At 33.6% G+C, this 23,456-nt stretch overlaps 1 protein-coding gene across 5 annotated transcripts in view; it reads left to right on the forward strand.

Moving 5' to 3' along the window:
- RELCH (RAB11 binding and LisH domain, coiled-coil and HEAT repeat containing) overlaps window positions 1-23,456 on the forward strand; it is a 116,854-nt gene that overhangs the window by 57,095 nt on the left and 36,303 nt on the right. For all 5 annotated transcript variants that reach the window (XR_015554336.1, XM_087439313.1, XM_004422599.3 and 2 more), the window contains exons 11-19: window positions 1,233-1,345; window positions 5,398-5,488; window positions 8,521-8,592; window positions 13,307-13,447; window positions 13,895-14,059; window positions 15,894-16,041; window positions 19,980-20,136; window positions 20,736-20,859; window positions 22,969-23,017. Coding sequence is in view for 4 of the 5 variants with exons in the window: in XM_087439313.1 (XP_087295439.1) it covers window positions 1,233-1,345; window positions 5,398-5,488; window positions 8,521-8,592; window positions 13,307-13,447; window positions 13,895-14,059; window positions 15,894-16,041; window positions 19,980-20,136; window positions 20,736-20,859; window positions 22,969-23,017 (1,060 nt within the window). In the remaining variant the exon portion in view is untranslated. The remainder of the gene's footprint in view (window positions 1-1,232; window positions 1,346-5,397; window positions 5,489-8,520; window positions 8,593-13,306; window positions 13,448-13,894; window positions 14,060-15,893; window positions 16,042-19,979; window positions 20,137-20,735; window positions 20,860-22,968; window positions 23,018-23,456) is intronic.

The following is a 23,456-nucleotide window of genomic DNA, read 5'->3' on the forward strand; positions in this document are numbered from 1 at the left end:
TTATTCTTAGCTCTTATCTACATCTTTGTACCTTCAATTTAAGATTTATACCAGGTAATTATAATTTTAAAATAATATATAAAGACTTTAGAAATAATGGAAGGGGACTTCTAGTCCTTTAAGCTTCAGTCTCAACTCCTCTAAAAATCATATCATCTGTTTCTAAGGGAGCATCTTCAAAATGGGAAGGTACTTCTCCTATAGTATAGACTTTTCTTCAGGGTATCGTGCTCTGTTACGTAGTGATCAACTCCTATTTTAAATCTGCTGGCACTTTTTGGTGGGTAGGGAGCTAGACAGGAAAATGAAATGGGAGTAATCATTCTGTCCTCCTTATTACATCGTAGTGATTTCTTTAAAATATCTACAGAATATCATTTTTATAACTTAGAGAATTTCTCTCCAAAAATATTCTATCACTTTTGGACTTTTATTCTCATTATATTTGAAAATCTATTCCAAAATGAAAAACATTAATATCTTTTGACTATATTTTAGAATTTTGTCTTAGTTTAATTAAAATGTAGAACAAATTAATTTTGAAGTATTTCTTTGGAAGAGAGAAATAAACTTTTGTCTATTACTTTCCTACAACATATTGAATTTACCTCTGCATGTTGGATGTGCAACAAACAAAATATTGTTAAAATTTTCTATTTCAGCATAAAACATTCTACTGATACTCTGTAGTAATACTGAGAGCCTTCAGCATCCGTGGAAATGGTCTTCTTTTCAATTAGCCACTGGATTAGGTGCTAAGAATACAAAATTATTAGTTATATCTAATCTTAATAAAGACAGATTATATTGTACTTGTAGAAGTGGGAAGAGTTGTCTTTATTTTCTGTTATCTTTGTAAGTTTTAAAATATGGTTACCTTCTGCAAGTTTTGTTTAAAAACACTTTCAAAATTACGATATCAGATTATAGTAAGATGGAATGTTCTTTAGTGTAAAAACTAGTAGACCCTTGGGAAGTACTGGATAAGAGAACGAGGTTAGTTCAATCTTAGGTAACTTTGTTACATTGTGATTTGTACCTTCTGCACAACCAACACATAATGTGTGTTTAAGTGTTTTCTCTTGAATTATCAACCTTATAAAATTAAAATTTGCTCTTTTGTATGTTGAGGTTTATTTCACTTTAAATGTCCTTTTAAGCATACTCTGGGAAAAAAGAATATTCTGCAATGCATTTTTACTTTGAATTTTTCCACCTTCATATTTCTTTAGGAGTTGATCCCCCTCATATTGTGTACAGCATGCCTACATCCTGAGCCTAAAGAGAGAGATCAGCTTCTTCACATACTTTTCAATTTGATCAAGAGGCCAGATGATGAGCAAAGGTGGGTATGATTACTTCTTTGGGGAATAAATATAATGTTGGTTTACTAATTTTAGTAATTTGGCATCAAGTTTAGCAGTTTAATCTAAATGCCTTCTTTGCTTCCCAATATCTATTTTAATAAACGGAGGCAGCACTGGCCCCGTTCACAATACCTGTGTGTTTTCATTCTTGTAACTCTAATTGCTCATGTTTGTACGCTTTTGTGTTAGTTACCTTTGGACTTTTAATTCAATTTTTTTTTTTTTTTTTTTTTTTTGGTGAGGAAGATCAGCCCTGAGCTAACATCTGCCAGTCCTCCTCTTTTTGCTGAGGAAGACTGGCCCTGGGCTAAAATCCGTGCCCATCTTCCTCCACTTTATATGGGATGCCGCCACAGCATGGCTTGACAAGCAGTGCATCGGTGCATGCCCGGGATCCGAACCGGCGAACCCCGGGCCGCCACAGCAGAGCGCTCGCACTTAACCGCTTGCACCACTGGGCTGGCCCCCAATTCAAATATTTTTTGACTTTATCCTTCACGTTTGATCTCCAAGAACTCCTAAATGTTCATCCTTTTCCCCACAGATGAACTAAACACATCATGGCATCTTAATGGTTGTGCTTTACAAGAAATAAAATATTTAATATATGAATTTTTGCATCACTGGGCTATCTGTAAGCCAATTACTGTGTGACTAGAGGGTTACAGTGGTTTTTTTTGGTTAGTCCTAAGGCAAGTGTCCACAACCAAGGTTGCCTGTGTGGAGAATTAGTTATACCTGTGGGTGGTCAGGGAAAGGGGGACACATCAGGGTTGCTTTCCAGAAGAAAGGGGCATGGGTTTTGATCGAGAAATAGTAATCGATGTCTACCTCAGAGAGCAAAACCTTTAAACACTAAGTGAAGCTGTGCAAGTACGAACGTAAACGAAACATCCTAGTGGATGGGTAGATAAACTAAGCACCAGTTGGATAAAATAGGGCAGTTGAGATGTTTTTCTGTTATAATTTTCTATCTTAATGAAAAAATGATTTTTGCTTATACTTTTGCAAAACAATAGAATTGTCCTTAATTAGATAATTTTATGTAATTTCAATATTTATTTTACTGACTGTTACAGTTTTTACCTCTCCTGAGAATGTTAGAAAATCATAAGAGTGAACCATAAAACAAGTCAAGCTTAAAATTTAAAATACAAGGAATCGCTCAACTATGAGAATAAAAACAATCATGTAGACTTTAAAAATCTATAAGTATAAATCTCTTTCTTGCTGTTACCGAAATATACCTGAGCAAGTGGAGAAACATGTCCTTTTCAGGATCCAGTCAAGATTAATCTACACCAGCAGCCCTCACATGCTAGTCAAATAAAATAAGAAGATTTAAATTACTGTATTAGTACCATTCATTGCAAACTGCAAGTTTTCTAAGGACAATTTGATGGTGTTCTATAGGAAAATTAATATTTTACTTTCTTATTAAAAAACACTATTCCCTATCTTGGTAACTTAATTAATGATTAAATACCATTTATTACAATGTTGTTTGTAGATTTGCAAGGTAAAAACCTCTAGATCTATAGTTTTCATTGACTCTGCATGTAAAGCTAATAGCTGCCACCTGGTGGCCAAAAGTAGCTATTAGCCTTACTTCAGGTCAAGAGATGTCAGGAATTAAGTGCTCACATCCACATTTAAATCTTTCACCTTACAGAAATACAATTATTTATTAAAATATACTAATCAATAGTTTAACTTTATATAATGTGAATAACAAATTAACAAAGCAAAATTTTTAAGTTAGCATAATATATTTGGCATATAATCAATCGTTACTTTTCCTTACTTAATGAATCTCAGGCTTCTTTGATTGTATCCTAAGGAAACTTAATTCTAAGCTCGATAATGGTGCTTTTTGCCAGTTCTTTGCTAACAACTGTAATTGACGCCATATTTCTACCTGTGTCAGGTACTAGTCAAAGAATCCTTGTCCTGTGATTTTCCACAAGTTAGAACAATGTTTATTTTTACCATCACAGGAGCCTGTTTCCAATGCTTTTAATCTATAGGCCATCTGACTTTTTCTGTTTTCAACTGTATTTCAAAACTGTCATATTTTTTAGAATTTTGAATCTTAACTGTGCTAAGAAGTTTGTTTTGAGAGGCCTAACATTTTTTCAGCAAGTTTGTACATTTTTAATATAGTGATGGTGACTCAGGATTTAAAGTCATTTCACATGAAAGTTTTACACAAGTGTATACTTCTTACAAGTGTTTGAAATGCTTAAATTTCACCAAAGTTCATATATTAACAGTTATCAAACATTGATGGAACCTATGTATATGCCTTTTCATTCTTTTAAGACACTAGTGGGAAAGAAACAATTATCAAATATTAGGAAATTTTCATTGGGGAATAGGCAGCTAAAGTGCTGTCTGTAAAGCTTGGGAATTTCTTTTTCCATTTTCCTTTTATTCACTTTATTTGCCTTCCTAAAGTAAAAGGAAGTAGAAAAGCAAAAGAAAAGTTGAGAAATAGGCATAGAAGGCAATGATATAAATATAAAGGGGAATCAGATAGATGAAAATTACAAGGTTGTGGTAAGTGAGAAGAAGCTGCAATATATGGTGAAGACATATTGGCTCAACATTTCCCTTGTTGTTGTCTAAATATTTTTTCCTGTCGTTATTCTTCTCAACCTGAGAGAACAATTATAGTTAATTTGGCTAAACTAAATAGAAATTTAAAGTCATTCTGCAGTTTAAGTTAAATTGACATATTTTGAGAAATACCCTGGTCTTAAAGTGTTGATTTGGTAAATTAATATGAATTAAACATTCTATTTTGGTTTTCCTTGAAGTTGACTGCTTTAAAACATCTATTGAAAATGTAATTATTTTCTCCATCAAGTTTTACTGTTTTGAAGTCTTAGACAATCAAAAGTGGAAAAACTTACAATTTTGAAGTCATTTTAAATGGAACTTCATTCTGAAGAGTAAAAAATCTTACTTGAAATTTTATATTCTTGTTAAGTTACAAATCTATCAATTCAAGTGAGGTTATTTTATTGGTTATTTATATATCGTTCTGTAACAAATCATTCCAAAAGAAAGTGGTTAAAATAACACTCATTTTTATATTGCAGTATATGTGGGTCAGTTAATCTGAGTCCTCTGCTTCAGGGTCTTTTGGCTGGGGCTATAGTCATCTGAAGACTTAACTGGGGAAGGATTGGCTTCTAAGCTCACTCACATGGTTGGTCATTGGCAGGATTCAGTTTCTGATGGGATTTTGGATTGAGAGCCTCAGTTTCTCTCTAGCTTTTGACCAGAAGCTGCCTTCAATTCCTTGCCACGTGGACCTCTCCACCATGGCAGCATACTTCATCAAAGCATGCCAGCTGAGAAGGCAGTAGAGAGAGTCCCACAAGATGGATGTCACAGACTTTTATAACCTAATCTCAGAAGTAACAACCCACCACTTTGGCCATTATTCTGTCCATTAGAAGCAAATCATTAGACTAGGTCTAGTCTACACTCAAGGAGATGGGATTATACAGGGCAGGAATATCTGGAGATGGATGTCATTGGAAGCCAGTGATAAGCTGCCTGCCACAGTTATCTTGGGTACAATACCCAAAATTCTGATTTAAGAAATATCATTTTACTAATATGATACCATAGTTTTTAATTATAGAAATCCTGGGGAAATGATCACTGATTGTTTTAGTGGCTAGAAACTGAAGTTCAGTAGAAGCTTAAGCATCAGACATATTATAATCTCAGAATGCATGTGTGGGAAGTTAGTTTAGGAAGTTACAAGAGTCAGCTTCACACCAATAGAGAATGCCTTCACAACATATCACAAATGGTGTGGCCACTGCTGGAGGAGCTAGTCTTAAGGAACTCACTCTTTTGGTGACACCCTCGTCTATTGTTGGAAAAGTCTAATTTGGTTGTATAAAAATATTGTACTTTATGTGAATTACAGAGCTGACTCTTTTTAGCCCTTAGTCCTAGTTGTGCTTTCTAATGCAAATACAAGTCTTTACTCATTTGTATTATTTTTCAGGCAAATGATACTGACGGGTTGTGTGGCATTTGCACGTCATGTTGGACCAACACGTGTAGAAGCTGAACTTTTACCGCAGTGTTGGGAACAGGTAAATAACTGTATTGGATTTTCCCCTACCTATTATATTCTAATTTATTATAAATGTTCATATTATCTTTTTTAAATGCCATTAGGAAATATGTGGGATATAAATTATGCTGCTGTTTCTATAGCCCAGCACAGTGATATAATACTGCTTAAGAATGCTCTGGGATGCTTTTGTTTTATTTGTTCTTCCAACAAATACTTAAGAAACACTAGTTGCATTTCCAGGTACTGTTGGAGTCACTAGGGATACAGTGGTGAATAAAAGACAAAGACATCCTAGTGGGGAGATAAGAATAAACAAATAAATGATATGATGTCTTGTGGTGTTATAACCTATGAAGAAAAATAAAGCAGGTGAAAGTTAGAGAGTAATGGAGAATGCTATTTTAGAAAGGGTGGTCAGAGAAATCTGAGAAAGAGATATTTAGGCAAGGATCTGAATGAAGTGAGATACTGCAAATACAAGAGCCCTGAGGTGGGAGTGTGCTTGATGAGTTCAAGGGAGAGCAAGAAGGAGGGTGTGTGTATGTAGGTAGGTAATAGAAATAATATCTTACATGTATTGTATACTTGTATCTATTACGAAGATATACAGAATGTAAAGTGTAAACCTTTGATGTAGGAGGCTTTTGTAGTTATAATTCAACTCATTATTTACTAACAATACTTTCAGTTTTCTATCGAATTTTAACATTCCAGTCCTCTGTAGAACTCAGAGTCATTGACTTTCTAGACTTGATGTTTAGGTCATTAAGCAGCTTATTTTTCCATCTTAAAAAGATGGAATTCTTACTTATGAAGACAAATTTCATGGCCTTATTTATAATAGCTTAGTTGCTTATTCTTAAGAAAAAATATTGGTCTCTGGAATATTGCTAAAATATAAGGTCTTTTAGAATTCTATTTCTGATTTCCTTGAATATTCATTTTTTTCTTTAAAATTTAGTGGAGTCATATCTAGATTCAATATTTAAAGTGAACATTATATATAGTTATAATTATCTCTGGTCATCCCTTATATCATCTATAGATTGTAGTGCATACTAATTTAGGGGGAGGCTGTAAATTACCAAAGTCAAATTAACTTAGAAACAACATATACAACTTTGAATTTCCAATTCTATACAGTTATTCATATGTACATTTAATTTTTTAATAGTTTTTTCCACTTTCTTTTCTTTTTTTTAAGCTTTATTGAAATATAATTCAGATAACATACAATTCACCTAATTAAATTGTACAATTCAATGTTTTTTAGTGTATTCACAGAGTTGTACAACCATCGCCATGGTCAATTTTAGAACAATTTTATCACCCCAAAAAGAAAGCCAACCTCCTGAACTTGGTTCTCATATTTCAAGATTGTTTTGGCTATTCTGGGTCCCTTGAATTTCCATATGAATTCTAAGGTCAACTGGTCAATTTCTGCAAAGAAACTAGCTGGAATTTTCATAAGGATTGCATTGAATCTATAGATCAATTTGGAAAATATTGCCATCCTAACAATAGTTAGCCTTCCAGTCCATGATTTAGGGTGTGTTTCCTTTTATTTAAGTCTTTTTTTTTTTTTTTTGTGAGGAAGATCAGCCCTGAGCTAACATCAGTGCTAATCCTCCTCTTTTTGCTGAGGAACACTGGCTCTGAGCTAACATCTATTGCCAATCCACCTCCTTTCACCGCCCCCCAAAGCCCCAGTAGATAGTTGTATGTCATAGTTGCACATCCTTGTAGTTGCTGTATGTGGGACACGGCCTCAGCATGGCCGGAGAAGTGGTGCATCAGTGCGCGCCCGGGATCCGAACCTGGGCCGCCAGCAGCAGAGCTCATGCACCCAATCGCTAAGCCATGGGGCTGGCCCTATTTAAGTCTTCTAAAATTTCCTTCAACAGTGTTACAGTTTTCACAATCTAATTTGTACACTTTTTTGTTTAATTTGTTCCTAAGTATTTTATTCTTTTTGATACTATTGTAAATAGAATTTTCTTAATTTTATTGTTTGCTCATTGCTATTATATAGAAATACAGTTGATTTTTGTATGTACATTTAATTTTGAGACTCCTTGAGCTAGACTAAAGAAAAGCAAAATCAAAGTTTATGAATAACATACTTTGAAATTCAAACCATTCTGCTTTGAGGTTACTGTTTCTGGATTAGATTTAATTCAGAGATGTCAGTTATAAACATCTCTACCACCACCTCTTCTATAACCTGAGTAAACGTGGATATCGGGGATCTATCTAGCTGCCTACCTCCAGTTTGTTGCCCAGTAGATTGCTATATAATTTCTTTTTTTAATTTTAGGCATCCAATACATTAATGAATTATGTCACCTTTTCATATGGGAATATGAGAACAGATATACTTCTTTTCCAGTCAAAGAAAGATTTATATTCTATGAAGAAGACATATGGGAACAAAACCCAGTATGTGTCATTTTTTTTTGTTATTTTTTGTTATGGTTCAGTGTAGTCATCACAGTAACAAAACCTCATCATCTTGCATATGCAAACAGGAATGGATTGAAGTCTGCTTACTTTAAAAAATAAAATCTTATCACTAGTCAAGGGTTCTGGTTAAATCATTGATTAACTTACTTCCTAATCCCTTAGGTAAAAAAGAGGACCAATGAGTTGTTCCTGGCACGTGTTATTGACCATATCTATAATATCCAGAAGCTGGGTTTTCCAAATTAAAAAATATACTAATGTTGCTAGGGAAAGAGGAAGTTGCTCTTCACGTCCTAAGGACAGCCTAGTCTTAGGCAAGCCCACAATCTCTAGACACCTTGCCAAATTTTCATCTTTGCTTTATCTTTTTTCTTTAACAGATAACCCCTGTGACCTCATTTTTTAGTCTCTCCCTGATTCCCTTGTTTCTGATCCAGGTATAGCCACACAGAGATTCTCAGAAGTGGAAAAGAAAGAAGCTTTATTGTATTCTTAATAGGATTTGTGGTGACAAATAGTTCTCTGTGGAAAGAAGGGAGGGTATATTATATTGTTTGTGCTTGATTTATTTATTTTTTACTCTAGATTAATCACAAATACCCAGAAAGACGACTACTTGTGGCAGAATCCTGTGGAGCGTTGGCACCTTACCTTCCTGTAAGAATTGTCATTTTTTCTTAAAAACTTTTTTCCTTTTTAATATTAGAGAAAACTTTTTTTCAAGTGTCTTATACATTTTAATCCAAATTCTCCTAGGGCATGCTATCCTGATAAAGGAAAAAGATTAGCCAAAAAGAAAAGGCTCACATTGATACAATATGGCGTTGCAGACAAGTACATTAACATTTTGCATGATACATTAAACTGTATCAGCGATTCTCTAAGTGTGGCCTTAGGGTCCTGGGGGTTTCCTTGAAATCCTTTCAAAGATATCCATGAGATGAAAATTATTTTCATGATAATATTAAAACATTTTTTGTCTTTTCCTCTGTGTTGACATTTACACTGTTGGTGCAAAAGCTGTAATGGGCAACAGTGCCAGTGCATTAGCACTGATCAAGGCAGTGACACCCAAGTGTACTGATAATGATTGTATTCTTCAGTGCCATGCACTCACAGAGAAAGCCAATTTCACTTCAAAATAAGCTTGATGAATCAGTAAAATTGTTAATTCTACTAAATTTTGACCCTGAGTGTGCATCTTTTTATATTCTATGTGATAAAATGGAAAATATTGATACCAAGCCCTTTTGCTGTGTACTGAAGTATCATGGCTGTTTCAGGAAAAGCACTTCAAATAGTTTGAGTTGTGAGCTGACCTAGCTGCTTGTTTTCATGGAATGCTGATGTTACTCGACAGACCACTGACAAGCTACAGTTATTCAGACTTGGGTACTTGGCAAACATTTTCATAAAAATGAATAAAATGCACCTGTCACTTCAAGGAAAACAAGTAGACAGCATTTATTGCCAATGATAAAATTGGAACTTTAAGTGAGAACAAGAATTTTGGAAAACTTATATCCATCACTGTGAGCTTGATAACTTCTAAGTATGTAAACACTTTTCTTAAGAGTGGTGAGACTAACAAATATGATTTTTTGAGGTTATAATAAAATGTGTCAATATTGAAGAACGTCTGCATAACTCTGTGATCTGGTATTTCTGAAATGACCAGTGCATAATACTCAAAATCATGCCTGGGTGAAAAATAGAGGCAAAGTCCAAAGTGGACCAAGGGAATTGAATGTGTCAGGGTTTAAAGAGTTTATTAGCAATGAACCATATCATTCAGATTCCACATTGCAACTAACCTTTAAGAAACTATCACTTGTCCAGTTTTAGTATAGAATCAAAGTAAAATATCTGTTCTTATCAGAAAAGGCTATTAAAATACTCCTCCCTTTTTCAATTACATGTCTGTGTGAGGCCAGATTTTCTTAAATACTTCAACGAACCAAAACAACATATCACAACGATTGAATGCAGAGCAGATAAGAAAATCTACCTATCTTCTTTTCTTTTAAGTCAGATTTAAGGAGATTTGCAACAAAATGTAAAACAACACCATTCTCACTAATTTATTTTATAAATAGTTATTTTCATTAAAATGTTATTCATGTTAACCTCTAATGAGTTTATTGTTATTTTTAAATGGATTGATAAATATTTTTAAATTTCTCAGTTTTAATTTCTAATATGATATATGTCGTTAAATAATACCCACCCAAACAAAAGCTGTTTGAGGTGCTTATTAATTGTTAAATGACCAGAGAAATCTTGCAACTAAAAAGATTGAGAACCACTGGACTATTGTGTCCTTTTAGGTATCTTCCAGTAGGTCCAGGGCTTAGAAGGGGTAGCAGGATGAGGTGACATCACAGTTATTTTTAAACAACCATAGTTTAAAGCAGAGCTTAACAAACTACAGCCTGGAGACCAAATCTAGTTTATATCCTGTTTTTATAAATAAAGTTTAATTGGAACACAACCACACCCATTTGTTTATGGTTAGTCTGTGTCTGCTTTCACACTGCAGTAGCAGAGTTGAGTAGTTACAACAGAGACCTTATGGTCCCCAAAGCCAAGAGTATATACCATTTGGCCCTTTACAGAAAGTTTGCTGACTTCTGCCTTAAAGGGTCATTTTTGTAAGATTGTTCTTAAAAAGGGGTACAAAAAAAGGAATTGTACAATAATGCATGAACTATTTATATTGCATTTACTGTTTACCTCATATTCTTTAATGAAGAATGAGTAACCAATAGTCAAACAATTGTCTTTTTAAAAAGTAAGATTTATCATGTTTTTTTAATTCAGAAAAAGAAAAAAGAATAATCCATAGTCTCAATCCCAGTAACAATATTTTTTTTATTTGGTTAAAAATAAATTTTCAGGGGCCGGCCTGGTGGCATAGTGGTTAAGTTCGTGTGCTCCAGCGGCCCGGGGTTTGGAGGTTCGCATCCCAGGTGTGGACACTCATCAAGCCGTGCTGTGGCAGTGTCCCATATACAAAATAGAGGAAGATGGGCACAGATGTTAGCTCAGGGACAATCTTCCTCAGCAAAAAGAGGAAGATTAGCAACAGATGTTAGCTCAGGGCCAATCTTCCTCACGAAAATAATGAATAAATAAATAAATAAATAAATTTTCATACAGTACAGAAAAGAATAAAATGCAAATCAAAGGCTCCCCTTCCCTGGCCCCTAGTTGTTCTCTCCGAAGATATATATCTACTGTTAATAGTTTTTAATTAATGCTTTCAGAAAATAAAAATTTATGCATATACCAGCTTGCATTTTCATATCCTTTAAAATTTTCTTACTGAAAATTAATCAATACTATATATAGTATTCTGTATCCCTGACAGTAACACCATTGACAGGTCGTTGTGTGCGTATCTGTGCATTTGTTTAATTTCTCATACGTTTAATACCTCTACATCTTTCATTTGTGATTTTGACATTGTTAAATTGCCCCCAGCCAATGTAGCATGGACTTAGACTCCTGTCAGCAGTGCATTGGAGTTCTTATTTTCTCATACCTTCACCAGGAACTGGGCATGATGAAATTTTTTTTAATGTTTTCCTATTTTATAGGAGAAAACTGGTATCTTATTGTTGTGGTAAATCATATAGATAGATATACATGAGTTTGAGCATCCTGTTATTTATTGTTCCAAGACAGAAATGAATATCACATTCTCACAAAGAATAAGTAAGCTATTCCACACTGCTCCTGATAACTAGAATACTAAGCAGTATTAAGAATAAACTTAATGTTTCCTCCATAGATCTCTACTTGCCTTGTACCCCACTATAAGTGGTAAACAGTAAAATCTCAGTGTGGTCATGGCTTCAACGGAGTAATGCCTGCTGACTTGTCCTGTGGGTTCCCTGTGGTATACTAAAACTAACTGCCCCGGTTGACTTCAGCCCAGATCAGTGTGAAGCAAATACCCAGCTGAAATTTACTATTGCCTGTGCTGATACCAACCAAGAAGCCCTTTTAAGATACTTTAAGGCACTTTGGGGGGCAATTTTTAGCCTAAAGGATAAATAAACAAGGCTATATCAAGAGGCATATTCACCAATCTAAAGGTAACCAAAATTTGCTAAAATTACATACATTTTTGTTTCTAAAAAGTCAAAACAAAAACTAGGTCATTTAAAAATGTCTGGAAACCTTGCTCTGCATACCCAATCACACTGTGAATTTATGAAAATGGTCACATCTTCTATCTTTGTGTGTGTGTGTGTGTGAGAGAGAGAGAGAGAGAGAGAGGAAGATCAGCCCTGAGCTAACATCCCATGCCAATCCTCCTCTTTTTTTGCTGAGGAAGATCAGCGCTGAGCTAACATCTGTGCCCATCTTCCTCTACTTTATATGGGACGCCACCACAGCATGGCTTGACAAGCAGTGCGACAGTGCACGCCCGGGATCCAAACCTGTGAACCCCGCACCGCCACAGCGCAGCGCATGCACTTAAACGCTTGCGCCACTGGGCCGTCCTCCACATCTTCTATCTTTATTTTATTCTAACGTTATATGTAAAAAGGACCTAAACAAGTTTAAGTTTAAAGAATTTTATAAATTGATCAAATCACAATAATGGTACAAAGATGGGAAGGAGATGCAAGAATTTGTATAATGATAACTCTTTATTCTAACTTCAGCCATTAGTTAGGCTAAAACATTCTTTTAACATTTATTAACTGGAAAAAATTGTGTGAAACTAAGACACAACAGTGGTTGACGTTATGTTAAACAGTAGCATCTGAAAATAACACTACAATTCTTTTTCAAGTTTACTCTCATATTTTATCATCTTGTTTGAATTTTTTTTCTCACTTCTTCAAAAAATAGGAACATCAGGATTTTATAATGTTTCCACACTCCTATCCCAGGCAAATGTTTTGATTACCAGAGTGATTTTTGTAATTCCTCCTATTATTAAAACTCTCAACGCTCTTCCCTGAGTTGAACAGGTAGTGGTAGAAGAGTCATTGTCCATTTATAGCAGAGCGTTGACTTTGTTGATTTCCCAAAAGTGCCTGCAACTATGCACTGTAAGGGTTTGAGGGATTTGCACATGCTTAGTAAAGATATAAAGACATGCTGGGGGATGAGTAATACCGAATTCAGGGTGGATCTCTAGAGAGGGAGGATGGAGGAAGGGGGAGAGGGTGGAGGAGAGTGTATCTGTAATGTTTTATATCTTTGAAAAATGAAGACTTGAAGCAAACATAGCAAATTGTTAATGTATATTTAGTCTGGATTTTGAATACACGGATGTCTGTCATATTATTTTCTGTATTTTTCTGCTGCTAGTGTAAATAAATAGTAAAAACATGTTCTTATTTATTTTCAGAAAGAAATTCGTAGCTCCTTGGTTCTTTCAATGTTGCAACAGATGTTAATGGAAGATAAGGCAGATTTAGTAAGAGAAGCTGTGATCAAAAGCCTCGGTATCATTATGGGATACATTGATGATCCAGACAAATATCAACAGGTGTGTTTTTCAGAATGAACTCCATTTACTCCATTATAAAATTCCAAATAATATAATATTCTAAATCTCTAATTCAGATACCCTGTAATCTATAGTAGGGATGGCAGGTATGTCAACTTTAACCACTTGGAGTTGGCTGCTTGATTTCAGTTCTGCAATTCAAAGGAAAGAATGCTATGATTCATTTACAGTATCTGCCACAGCTTTGTGGCAGGAAATTGGCAACAAGCATGCCATGGTTACTGCCCTTTATCTTTGGTTTCCTTGTCGATGGATACATGACATTTTCTTTAAAGAAAATGGGAAGGGTCAGATTATGAACGACTTTCTTTTTTGCTTAAAAATGTTTTCTAAATGTACTGCAGTGTATATTTATTACTCTTTACTGAGGTTTTTTTTTTTTTTTTTTTTCTAAAAATCTTCATTTTGCCTGTTTCCTTTTGGCAGGGTTTTGAATTGTTGCTGTCAGCCTTGGGTGATCCCTCAGAAAGAGTAGTTAGTGCAACACATCAAGTATTTTTACCAGCTTATGCTGCCTGGACCACAGAACTTGGAAATTTACAGTCTCATCTTATACCTACATTGCTGAACAAGATTGAAAAACTTCTCAGGGTAAATGCTTCCTTTTTTTATATAGGTTATAAAAATTTGAAAGGTATGTTCTAAGGCGTCTTAAGAGAATGTTGGGGAGCAAAGACAGAAAGTACCACTTAGCTAAACATCTAATAAATTACCAGTTAAAGATTCTGTTGGACTAGAGCCAAGAGAGATTTGAGGAAGTTTTGCTTTGCTGAAGCCGGAGGAGAAAGGGCATGATCTGAGTTTGTTAGCTGAAATAGCACCTTTGTGGAACTAACTTGTACTAACGTTATTCAGAAAGCTAGCTCTTCCTTGCCTCTTCTGAAGACTTAAATATTTTAGGTAAAGTATCAGCTCCAGTTCCCAGAATTCAGAGATAACTAAAATATGAGCCTCTAAAGCTTTCTTATTTACATGATGTCACAATGCTTTAACTGTGTTTATTTCTCTGCAATAGTTCATTTCGTCACTTTTTAAAATGAACTTTTCATTCTTCCCAAGTAAAAGAATTAAAGAAAAGTTGAAGATAGAAATTTCTTGATTTAATTTTTGTACTAAAAATCTCTTTTAGAGTCTAGAAGAAAAACTAACATTTGTTTCATGCCTGTTATGTGCTGTTAAGGTAGATACTTTATATATAAAATATATTATTTTATTTTTATAACCCTTTGAATTGCATTTTGGTTTTTGTGTGGAAACTGAGTGTTTAAGTACCTTGCCCAGGGTCCCACAGCTGTAAAATGAGAGAATCAAGATCTGATATCAGTCTCTGACTCCAAACTCTTGCCCTGTCTACCCCAAAATTTTAAAGGATCTATAAGGCTCTTACATAAACCATTATAACTACTCTGTAGATGGTCTTATATGTATACACATGTATTTATTTAATTTAAAAATTGGGGTATTTTTTCTAAAAATTTAAAATGGGTGTTAAAAAACACTATAAATAGACAACTAGACTAAAGTACTCCTTTTTATGAAACCTAGGGAATTTTTTAAAGTATTTTTTAAATGTTTGCATTCCTCTGATCTGAGAATTATTCATACATGGGTTTTCTTGTTCCATTTCATAACATGGCTAATTCCATGTTTCTACTAAACTTACCTGCAGTATTCACCAGAGATAGTAATTCTTACATGAAGAAATTATAAATTTGAAACTTGATAGTGAATAATTTGTGTATCTGGTATTTCTGACACAGTTGTTATTTTATAATATAGTAATGATATCTCAAGTGGATTTCAACAGCAAAATGTTCTCATCTCTAATGATTCTATTTTTCAGTTTAATATTTGGTTTCTACATACCATACTGATCCTTTTACTTTTTTTTCTTCTCTCTCTCTGTTACCTCTTTCTTTTGTTTCATTTTGAAATTTCTTCTCTTACTTTTTGTCTATGTGTTGAATTATTTTAAAATGCTTTCAATGCTGGCAAATACAGATATCACCAAATCTATAAAAGAAGGTAGGAAGTAGGAGAGGGAAAGTAACAAGCGCTGCTGCTGGTTTAACAGTTGAGCATTTAAATAATTCCTGTGGCTCCCTTTCATTTCTTTATCCTAACTTACAAAATTTCAAAAGATAAGACACTCTAAAAAGAAAAACCTGTAGAGAAGTTCCATATAAATGGAAATGACTGATGTTCACCCTAAAGTTTTCCATGTAAAAGATTCTGTTACTTCTACAGCACCTTAGTGCTTCTTCACATTTTCACGTACTTAGAGAAATGAAGATTTGTTAGGTGTTATGCTATAAGTCTAACATATGGGCTCTTAAATGTTTTATTATTTGCCACAGAAAGGAGGGACATCATAAAACCATAATTTCAAAAGACTAAAATTAGCTTCTACCTCCTTATGTTTCAGGAAGGAGAGCACGGGCTGGATGAACATAAGCTCCACATGTACCTTTCTGCCTCACAGTCCTTGATCCCATCTCTCTTTGCGTTAGTGCTACAGAATGCTCCTTTCTCCAGCAAAGCCAAGCTTCATGGTGAAGTGCCACAGATAGAAGGTACTAAACTTAAATTCTGGAAGGAAGGTATAGAATATCAGCAGCTTAGCTTCCCAAAGAATTATTTTTGATTAAAGTTCTAAAAATCACTTTATATGACACTATAATTACTGAAGTGTGTTCTGTGTGTGGAATCTCATGGTCATGGATTGTATGATATCTAAGGTAAACTATATGGCTTCATCTTTTATGGATCAGCCTCATGGTATTATTTTATAATACTTATACTTTCTTTCCATTCGTAATCTATAGTCTTTTTATAACTGTTTCTTCAGTGGCTGAAATAAGTGGGATATTTTTTATTAATAGAGCTGAATCAATGAAAAGATTCACTTAATAGTTACTAGTGCCAGTTTATAAACCCTGTCATTTCCCCTTTCTTTATATTTTTTTCTTCCCCAGGTGTTTCACCTTATTTTCATTAGGGGAAAGTAAATGTAATTACTCTTTCCTACTATGTCCTTGATAGGAATATAAGCATATGCAGCAGAATTTTTTTTTCCAAGGAAGGTATATGACTTATATTCAGAAATACGTAAATTGATAGCAAAAGCCAATATTTTCCTATCTCAATGTCCAGCTAACCAGTAAATGACCTTTGATCCATGGCACTTGGTAACCCCACTAAACCTGACACCCAGGATAAATGGCTGTAGACAAGCTATTGCTATGTATGAGATCCCTTTGTAGCTTTTTCAGATTGTGAAATTATCTGTGTCTCTTACTGGCTTCTGATAGCCAAAAGAATTATAACATCAAGAACGTCAATAGATAATGTTTTTAGAATTGCAGTTTTCATACAAAGCAAACTGTGGGCTACCTATAATCTTTGGGATATGAAGCAATGTGTCCAAGGATACGCAAAGCACAGCATAAAAATGGTATATACTGTTTGAATGTCGGTTTTACTTGGAAAATTGAGAATAGGGTAGAGTTAGTTTAATATTTTAAAATGATATTATTGAGAAGAATGAAAATTCAAACTTTTAAGATAAGTCTTCATAAAGCACTCACAGCTGGCTACTTCAGGTTCTACCCCTTCACTCAGTAAGGCACTTCCTCTGCCTAGGGACTTTCCTATCTTTGTAACTCCCTCTCTGTCTCTTTCTATCTTGCGGTATTGGTCTGATAGGGCTGCCATAACAAAGTACCACAAACTGAGTGCTTTAACAACAGAAATTTATTGTCTCCCAGCTCTGAATGCTAGAAGTCTGAGATCAGGTTGTCAGTAGGGTTGGTTCCTTCCGAAGGCTGTGAGGGAAAAGCTGATCCATGCCTCTCTCCTGGCTTCTGGTGGTTTGCTAGCAATCTTTGGTGTTCCTTGGCTTGTAGATGCATCACTCCCATCTCTGCTGTCAGCTTCACATTCCATTTTCCCTGTGTATGTCTCGGTATCTAAATTCGCCCTTTTTATAAGATTGGTCCTACTGGAGTAGAGTGGGCCTCTAATCTAATTATATCTGCAACAACACTATTTCCAAATCAGGTCACATTCTGAGGTTCTGGCAGTTAGGACTTCAACAGATGAATTTTTAGTGGGGACACAGTTCAGCTCATCACATTTGCCCTCATTCATTCATTCATTTATTTAATAAATAATTCTTGAATGTCACCTGTTGCTAAGTATGTGCTGGAGATTAGAAAATTTTCAAAACAACTGCTTTACCATCCAGAACATATTCCTTCTAGTATTTATGTGACCTTTTCTTGTGATTATATCTTCATCATACCAAAAATAATCTTTTATTTTCAGTTCTTGTTGACTTAATTTGACTCTCTGACTTTTAACAGTGGCTATACCCACATCTAGGTTATAATGCATTTATTATAAATGAGGAAATATTATATCCTTATTTAGGATCTATCTATATATCTATGTGTATCTTTATATACATCCATATAATTTGGGATATAATTTATTATAAGTGAAGATTTATTTTCTTTTAAATAATGGAAGCCCACGTAAATATTTTTATTACCAATTTATTCCACCGTGTTAGCTAATATTTATGTCAGGCACTATTTTAAACACTTGGGATACACTCATGAATAAAATAGAAATCTCTGCCATCATAGAGCCTACATTCTAGTGAGAGGGGGAGATACATTAAAGAGTCATAACAGCTATTATTTTGCTGGATAACTGTGGTTATTTTTCTTGACAATAAAATGCTGTTGTTTTGCCAGACTACTAAAAAATGGCATTCTAGGGACCTTTCTGTATTGTTATAAGTTAGATGCTCAAATTTTTAAAAATCCTTTTAAGTAGAATAATGTTTGAGGCTCCTGGACCATTCTTATTGCTTGTATGTAATAACTGAGTTATCCAAGTAATTGCTTATATCTTGACATTGTTTTGCTTCTATTGGACCTAGCTTTAAATCTTTGGACCTCACTTTTCCTACAGTAAATCTTGACTTATCTACTTTACTTTTAACTATTCCATTATTTTTCAATAATTTGTTATTATTTTTGAAGGAATAACATTCATTCCATCATAGTATAGCAGATTGTGACCAATATGATATAACCATGTTTGAAATTATATCAGATATGCTTTGACATGATATAGAAATATGAAGTACAGATATCCCTTACCATCTAAATCTATTTAATTCCCTGGTTGAGATAGTGAGAATTCAAGCAGAAACCTTGGATAGCAAGGGATACCATGTAACCCAAATTCATTTATTTGTTTTTATATTATGATAGGAAATAGGAGAGTTCAGCTAGCAAGGGATAACCTTTATCTGTACTTAATATATTGTTAAAAGCCTGGGCAGTGTAGGAAGATAGTTTTGTCTTTGAGTATTTTTAGAATAAGTGTATTTCATATTTTCTTAAGTTTAATAATTATCATTAAGCCATTAATATGTTTTGAGAAGCATATTAATTCATCCTTATTTGTGTCTTTTTAGGGTGTTAGCCTCTATACAGTAGTTGTTGGGCCATTAGGAGTTTCTGACCCACAGTTAATGAGCTGTTAGCCTGCATTATTCATTTAATAGCCATCCAAGAAGTGTTCCCTTAATAACTTTGGGTTCTAATTATGATATATAGGATAAGTTGTATTGATATGTTCAAACTTTAAAATATGCTAGTGTGTATTAAGACATTAATTAAAAAAAAAATCCAGTTACCATAATTTAAATAAACTTTGGCAAGAGAAAAAAAAATATGCTAGTGTGTATTCATGTTTTATTTACATAATTTTGAAAGTAAGTTTTTCATTTTTCCCCCAAAACTTTTAAAGTGTATACATGGGACCCTGGTTATAATATTTATAGTACATTTTGCCTTATCTTACTGGTCACTGGTTTTAATATTTTGTATTAACTTAATGTTTATCAAACTGTAGAAATTTTTTAAAAATAAAGCATTTAATATTGGAGATTAAATGCTTAAGAAACCTGTTCAGTTCAAGCTTTAATGTTCAGTTCAATCATTATTCTCTGGTATTAAACAATTTTTTCCCTGCTATTAGCCTATTAGTTTCTTATTCCCTGAAGGAAATATTTTATCATATTTACTATTTCATTTAAAAAAACAGTTGGAATTACAAGTATTTCTATTTTTTTAAAAACCAAATTCAAATCCGTATTTCAGCTAAGATCTTATCTTTGGGCCAATTTTAATTTAACCTAAATGAAAATTTACTCTTCATTAGCAAACTGTTTCATTATAGTATTGGTTAATAAACTATTTAGTCTCATAAAATCTTAATTTTTGAGACTTGTTAACTTTGTTCACATGTGACAAGAATTTATTTCGTTTTTTTCTAAAAATGATTTGATTAATATATTTCATTTTTATATTTAAAGTTTATAATAAGCTAATTAAACATCAGGAGGAAGAACCTTATTCTCCTTTTGACAGAATAACCTTACTTTCCAAACTGCCATTTTCCACATGATTTATTTTGCTTCTATTATTTATAGTGACTAGGTTCCCTCGACCTATGTCGCCTCTTCAAGATGTGTCTACTATTATTGGAAGTCGTGAGCAATTGGCAGTGCTACTACAACTTTATGATTACCAGCTGGAACACGAGGGTACAACAGGCTGGGAGAGTTTGCTATGGGTTGTCAATCAATTGTAAGTTACCACCTCCATATTTATTTAGTACACCCCAATCAGTTGAATGAAAGATAGCTCACTATATTCAGCCTTGGCACTGTTGGACAGAATATAACAAAACATAACTTGGCGTCGTCTATGGTAAACTTCTTTAGGAGAGGAGATTTACTCCATTGAATATGTAGTTATTTATCTGTGAAAATGGTACTGCGATATTATGTCAAAAGGATCTGTCTGGCCTTGTTGTCTAATAGTGGTGATGGATTTTAAACTACATCCAGACTCTCATTTTTGAGGCTGAAATGGATGCCATGTTAGGCAAGCTCTTGTGTGAAGCATGAAATGCATTGATTTGAGTCTCCATACTCAGAACTCTACCATTAAGTTTTCGTATATTTTATGGCAAGCAGTTAAAATTTATTTTAAGAAGTTTATAGAGTAGAATGTGAACTTGAGACCTTTTCAAAGGGTCCCAAACAACTCTTTTGCTTTCTAATTTTACTGGCTATGAAAAGCAAAACAGAAGAGGTTGTTAGATTTGCATTGTTTCAGAAATTGGCAAGGAAACAGTAATTTATATGTATCCCCTGCCTATTTTTCTTTCCTTTCATATTCAGGTTGCCACAACTTATAGAAATAGTTGGCAAAATTAATGTTACTTCAACTGCCTGTGTCCATGAATTCTCCAGATTTTTCTGGCGCCTTTGCCGGACATTTGGCAAAATTTTTACAAACACTAAGGTAAAAACTTATATTCCATGTTTTCTTATATGCAAGAGGCATAGAAATCTAATATGTTAATTAATGCTGTAACAGTAAATAAAAGCATGAGCCCTTCCTTTACTCTAATTATCTTTTAATATCTTAGAAAACGATGATCGTAAAAGAAAATTCTAGTCAGTAATATTCTTATCTTTATTGATATTTCAGTTTAACCTAAACTTAGTTTCTATTCAGATTTGGATATAAAACCTACTCACTGTGGACTCAAAGACTTCCAGCGTAGGAATTATCAGCTAGGGAACTCAACAGCAGTCCGTTGAATATGCTTCTGGTACTTTACCATCTACCACAGATTCAGGAAGCAGCTATTTGCTTAGCCCACTTTGGTCAAAACCTCAGGCTATTGTGGAACCAAAGTGGCTTATATAGAAGACTTTCTACTAGGATACCAGCTTCTTAGAATGGCATGGACACTTGAGATAAATGCTGCATATTTCAATCACTACCAAAAGTATCATTTGTCTCATTTGCCTAGCCAGATTATTTTGTGGTTTTATTTTTTATGATTTTTTTTTTTTTTTGATGAAGAAGATTGGCGCTGAGCTAACACCTGTTGCCAATCTTCCTCTTTTTGCTTGAGGAAGAGTGGCCCTGGGCTAACATCTGTGCCAATCTTCCTCTATTTTGTATGTGGGATGCTGATAAGGCATGGTTTGATGAGTGGTGTAGGGCCGCACACGGGATCTGAACCTGCAAACCCCAGGCCACTGAAGCAGAGTGCGCCGAACTTAACCACTGCGCCACCGGGCCAGGCCTATTTTGTAGTTTTAGATATTAAAATTGGAATGTCCTTAGGTATCAATTTCTTCTTTAATCCTGTTAATCAGTTTGTCTTCATAGCATATTGTTAAGCCAGTTCTTTATAGCCCTAATAAAAACATAAAAAGATGTAGTTGCTATAGTCGAATGTTAATCAAGACATTTAAAAGGTAAGAATTTTGTATAGGTCTTTACTATTAAATCTGTAGTTATTGGAACATTTAAAGCAAAACAGTTTGGTATAGTGAACTGGACAAAATTCAGAAAATGGGTTATGGCCCTGTTATATTTATGACTTATAATAAATAATTTATCTATGCTTAGTCTTTTCATGTGTGAAATGAAGAGATTGCTTCAGTGTCTTTTAGCTTTCTAAGTATGATTCTGTAGATTAATCTTTAATTAAGGATTAATCTTTAATCTTCACCTCAGTTTAAGTTGAATATGTAAATTAATGTGCCTGACCTGCCAATAGGAGGGCAAAAATCAGACCTTGATGTTACTGTAGAAGAAACAAGATCATTTTACATTTTTTACTAACATCTAATTATTAAACAAATATAATTTGATTTTACTGTTATCAATATTGGCAAAAAAATGTTTGACATCTCCAAAAGAAGTAGCTATTTTTTTTTTTTTTTTTTTTACAAAAGCAAGTAGCAGTCCACTTTAGCACTTAATAATAAGTGGTTGACTTCAGTGGCCTGAAATCTGTGATAATGTTAATAAAAAATTTAAACAAGCATTTGCTCTAGCTTAAAATATTAAAATTAAATTCTGTATTTGATGTGTAAATTTAAATTTTAAGGAAGTTAAAATAAAAGACTAATATAAGCAGATAGATATCACGTGATAAATATGTTACTTATTGAATATCCTAAATGAATGGAATTTCCCTTTTATTCCTTTTAAATACGGATAATTTTTCAATAATTCTGATCATATAATATCTACCTAAATCACCTTTCTATCATCAAGTTCAGTTTTAGGACATAGTATTTCAAGAATTTAAAATCATCTTGGAAATTATTTTAATTTAGTGAAGGAAACCAAAGGCCCTTCAGAACATTTGCTGATCTAAATTGATTTTTAAAATATTTTGTCTCTAAAGATGTTAATTTCAGTAACTTTATTTTTCTTTTATCCTAAGTCTCTTAAAAATTATCACATTTCTGACCACTTGAATCAATAGTCTATAAAGCAAAATAAATAGTAGTAGTAGTAGCAGCAACAAACATTTTATTTGTTTAATCATCAATTGGTCCATTGAACCTGAGACTTTTTGGATCTTTTCTTTGGGTGGCTTAGGTAAAACCTCAGTTCCAGGAGATTTTAAGACTGTCTGAAGAAAACATTGGTAAGTTTATTCGTTATTACTTTTAAAAACAATTGAATCTCTTTACTAAGGAAGAATACTATATTGATTATATGCAAGTTGTATAAATGAATTAGCAAGTACAATGAAAAGGAACATTTATACTGTGGAGTTCTTGGTTTTAAAACCGTGTCACTTCTAATATCCTTCCCACGAGGTGGTAGTGAGGTCAGTCTTTGTCAATTTGATTGTAAATATCTACCTTCATTGTAATCTAATTGACCTAAGGCTGAGCTTCTCAAACTCAAAAAGGGAATATTTATACCCTTGTAGATTTGAAGTGTTATATTCAAGATACTGAAAATTACAAAATAAAGAGCATCCAATTCATAATTATTTTAAAGCTTTTAAAAATTAAACATAGTGGAATAGAATGCAAGATATGCATATATATTTTGAAGAAGAAACATGAGATCTTAAA

The sequence above is a fragment of the Ceratotherium simum genome, chromosome 14, assembly GCF_057802395.1.
Source record: "Ceratotherium simum simum isolate JZ-2026a chromosome 14, ASM5780239v1, whole genome shotgun sequence".
Lineage (NCBI taxonomy): Eukaryota > Metazoa > Chordata > Mammalia > Perissodactyla > Rhinocerotidae > Ceratotherium > Ceratotherium simum.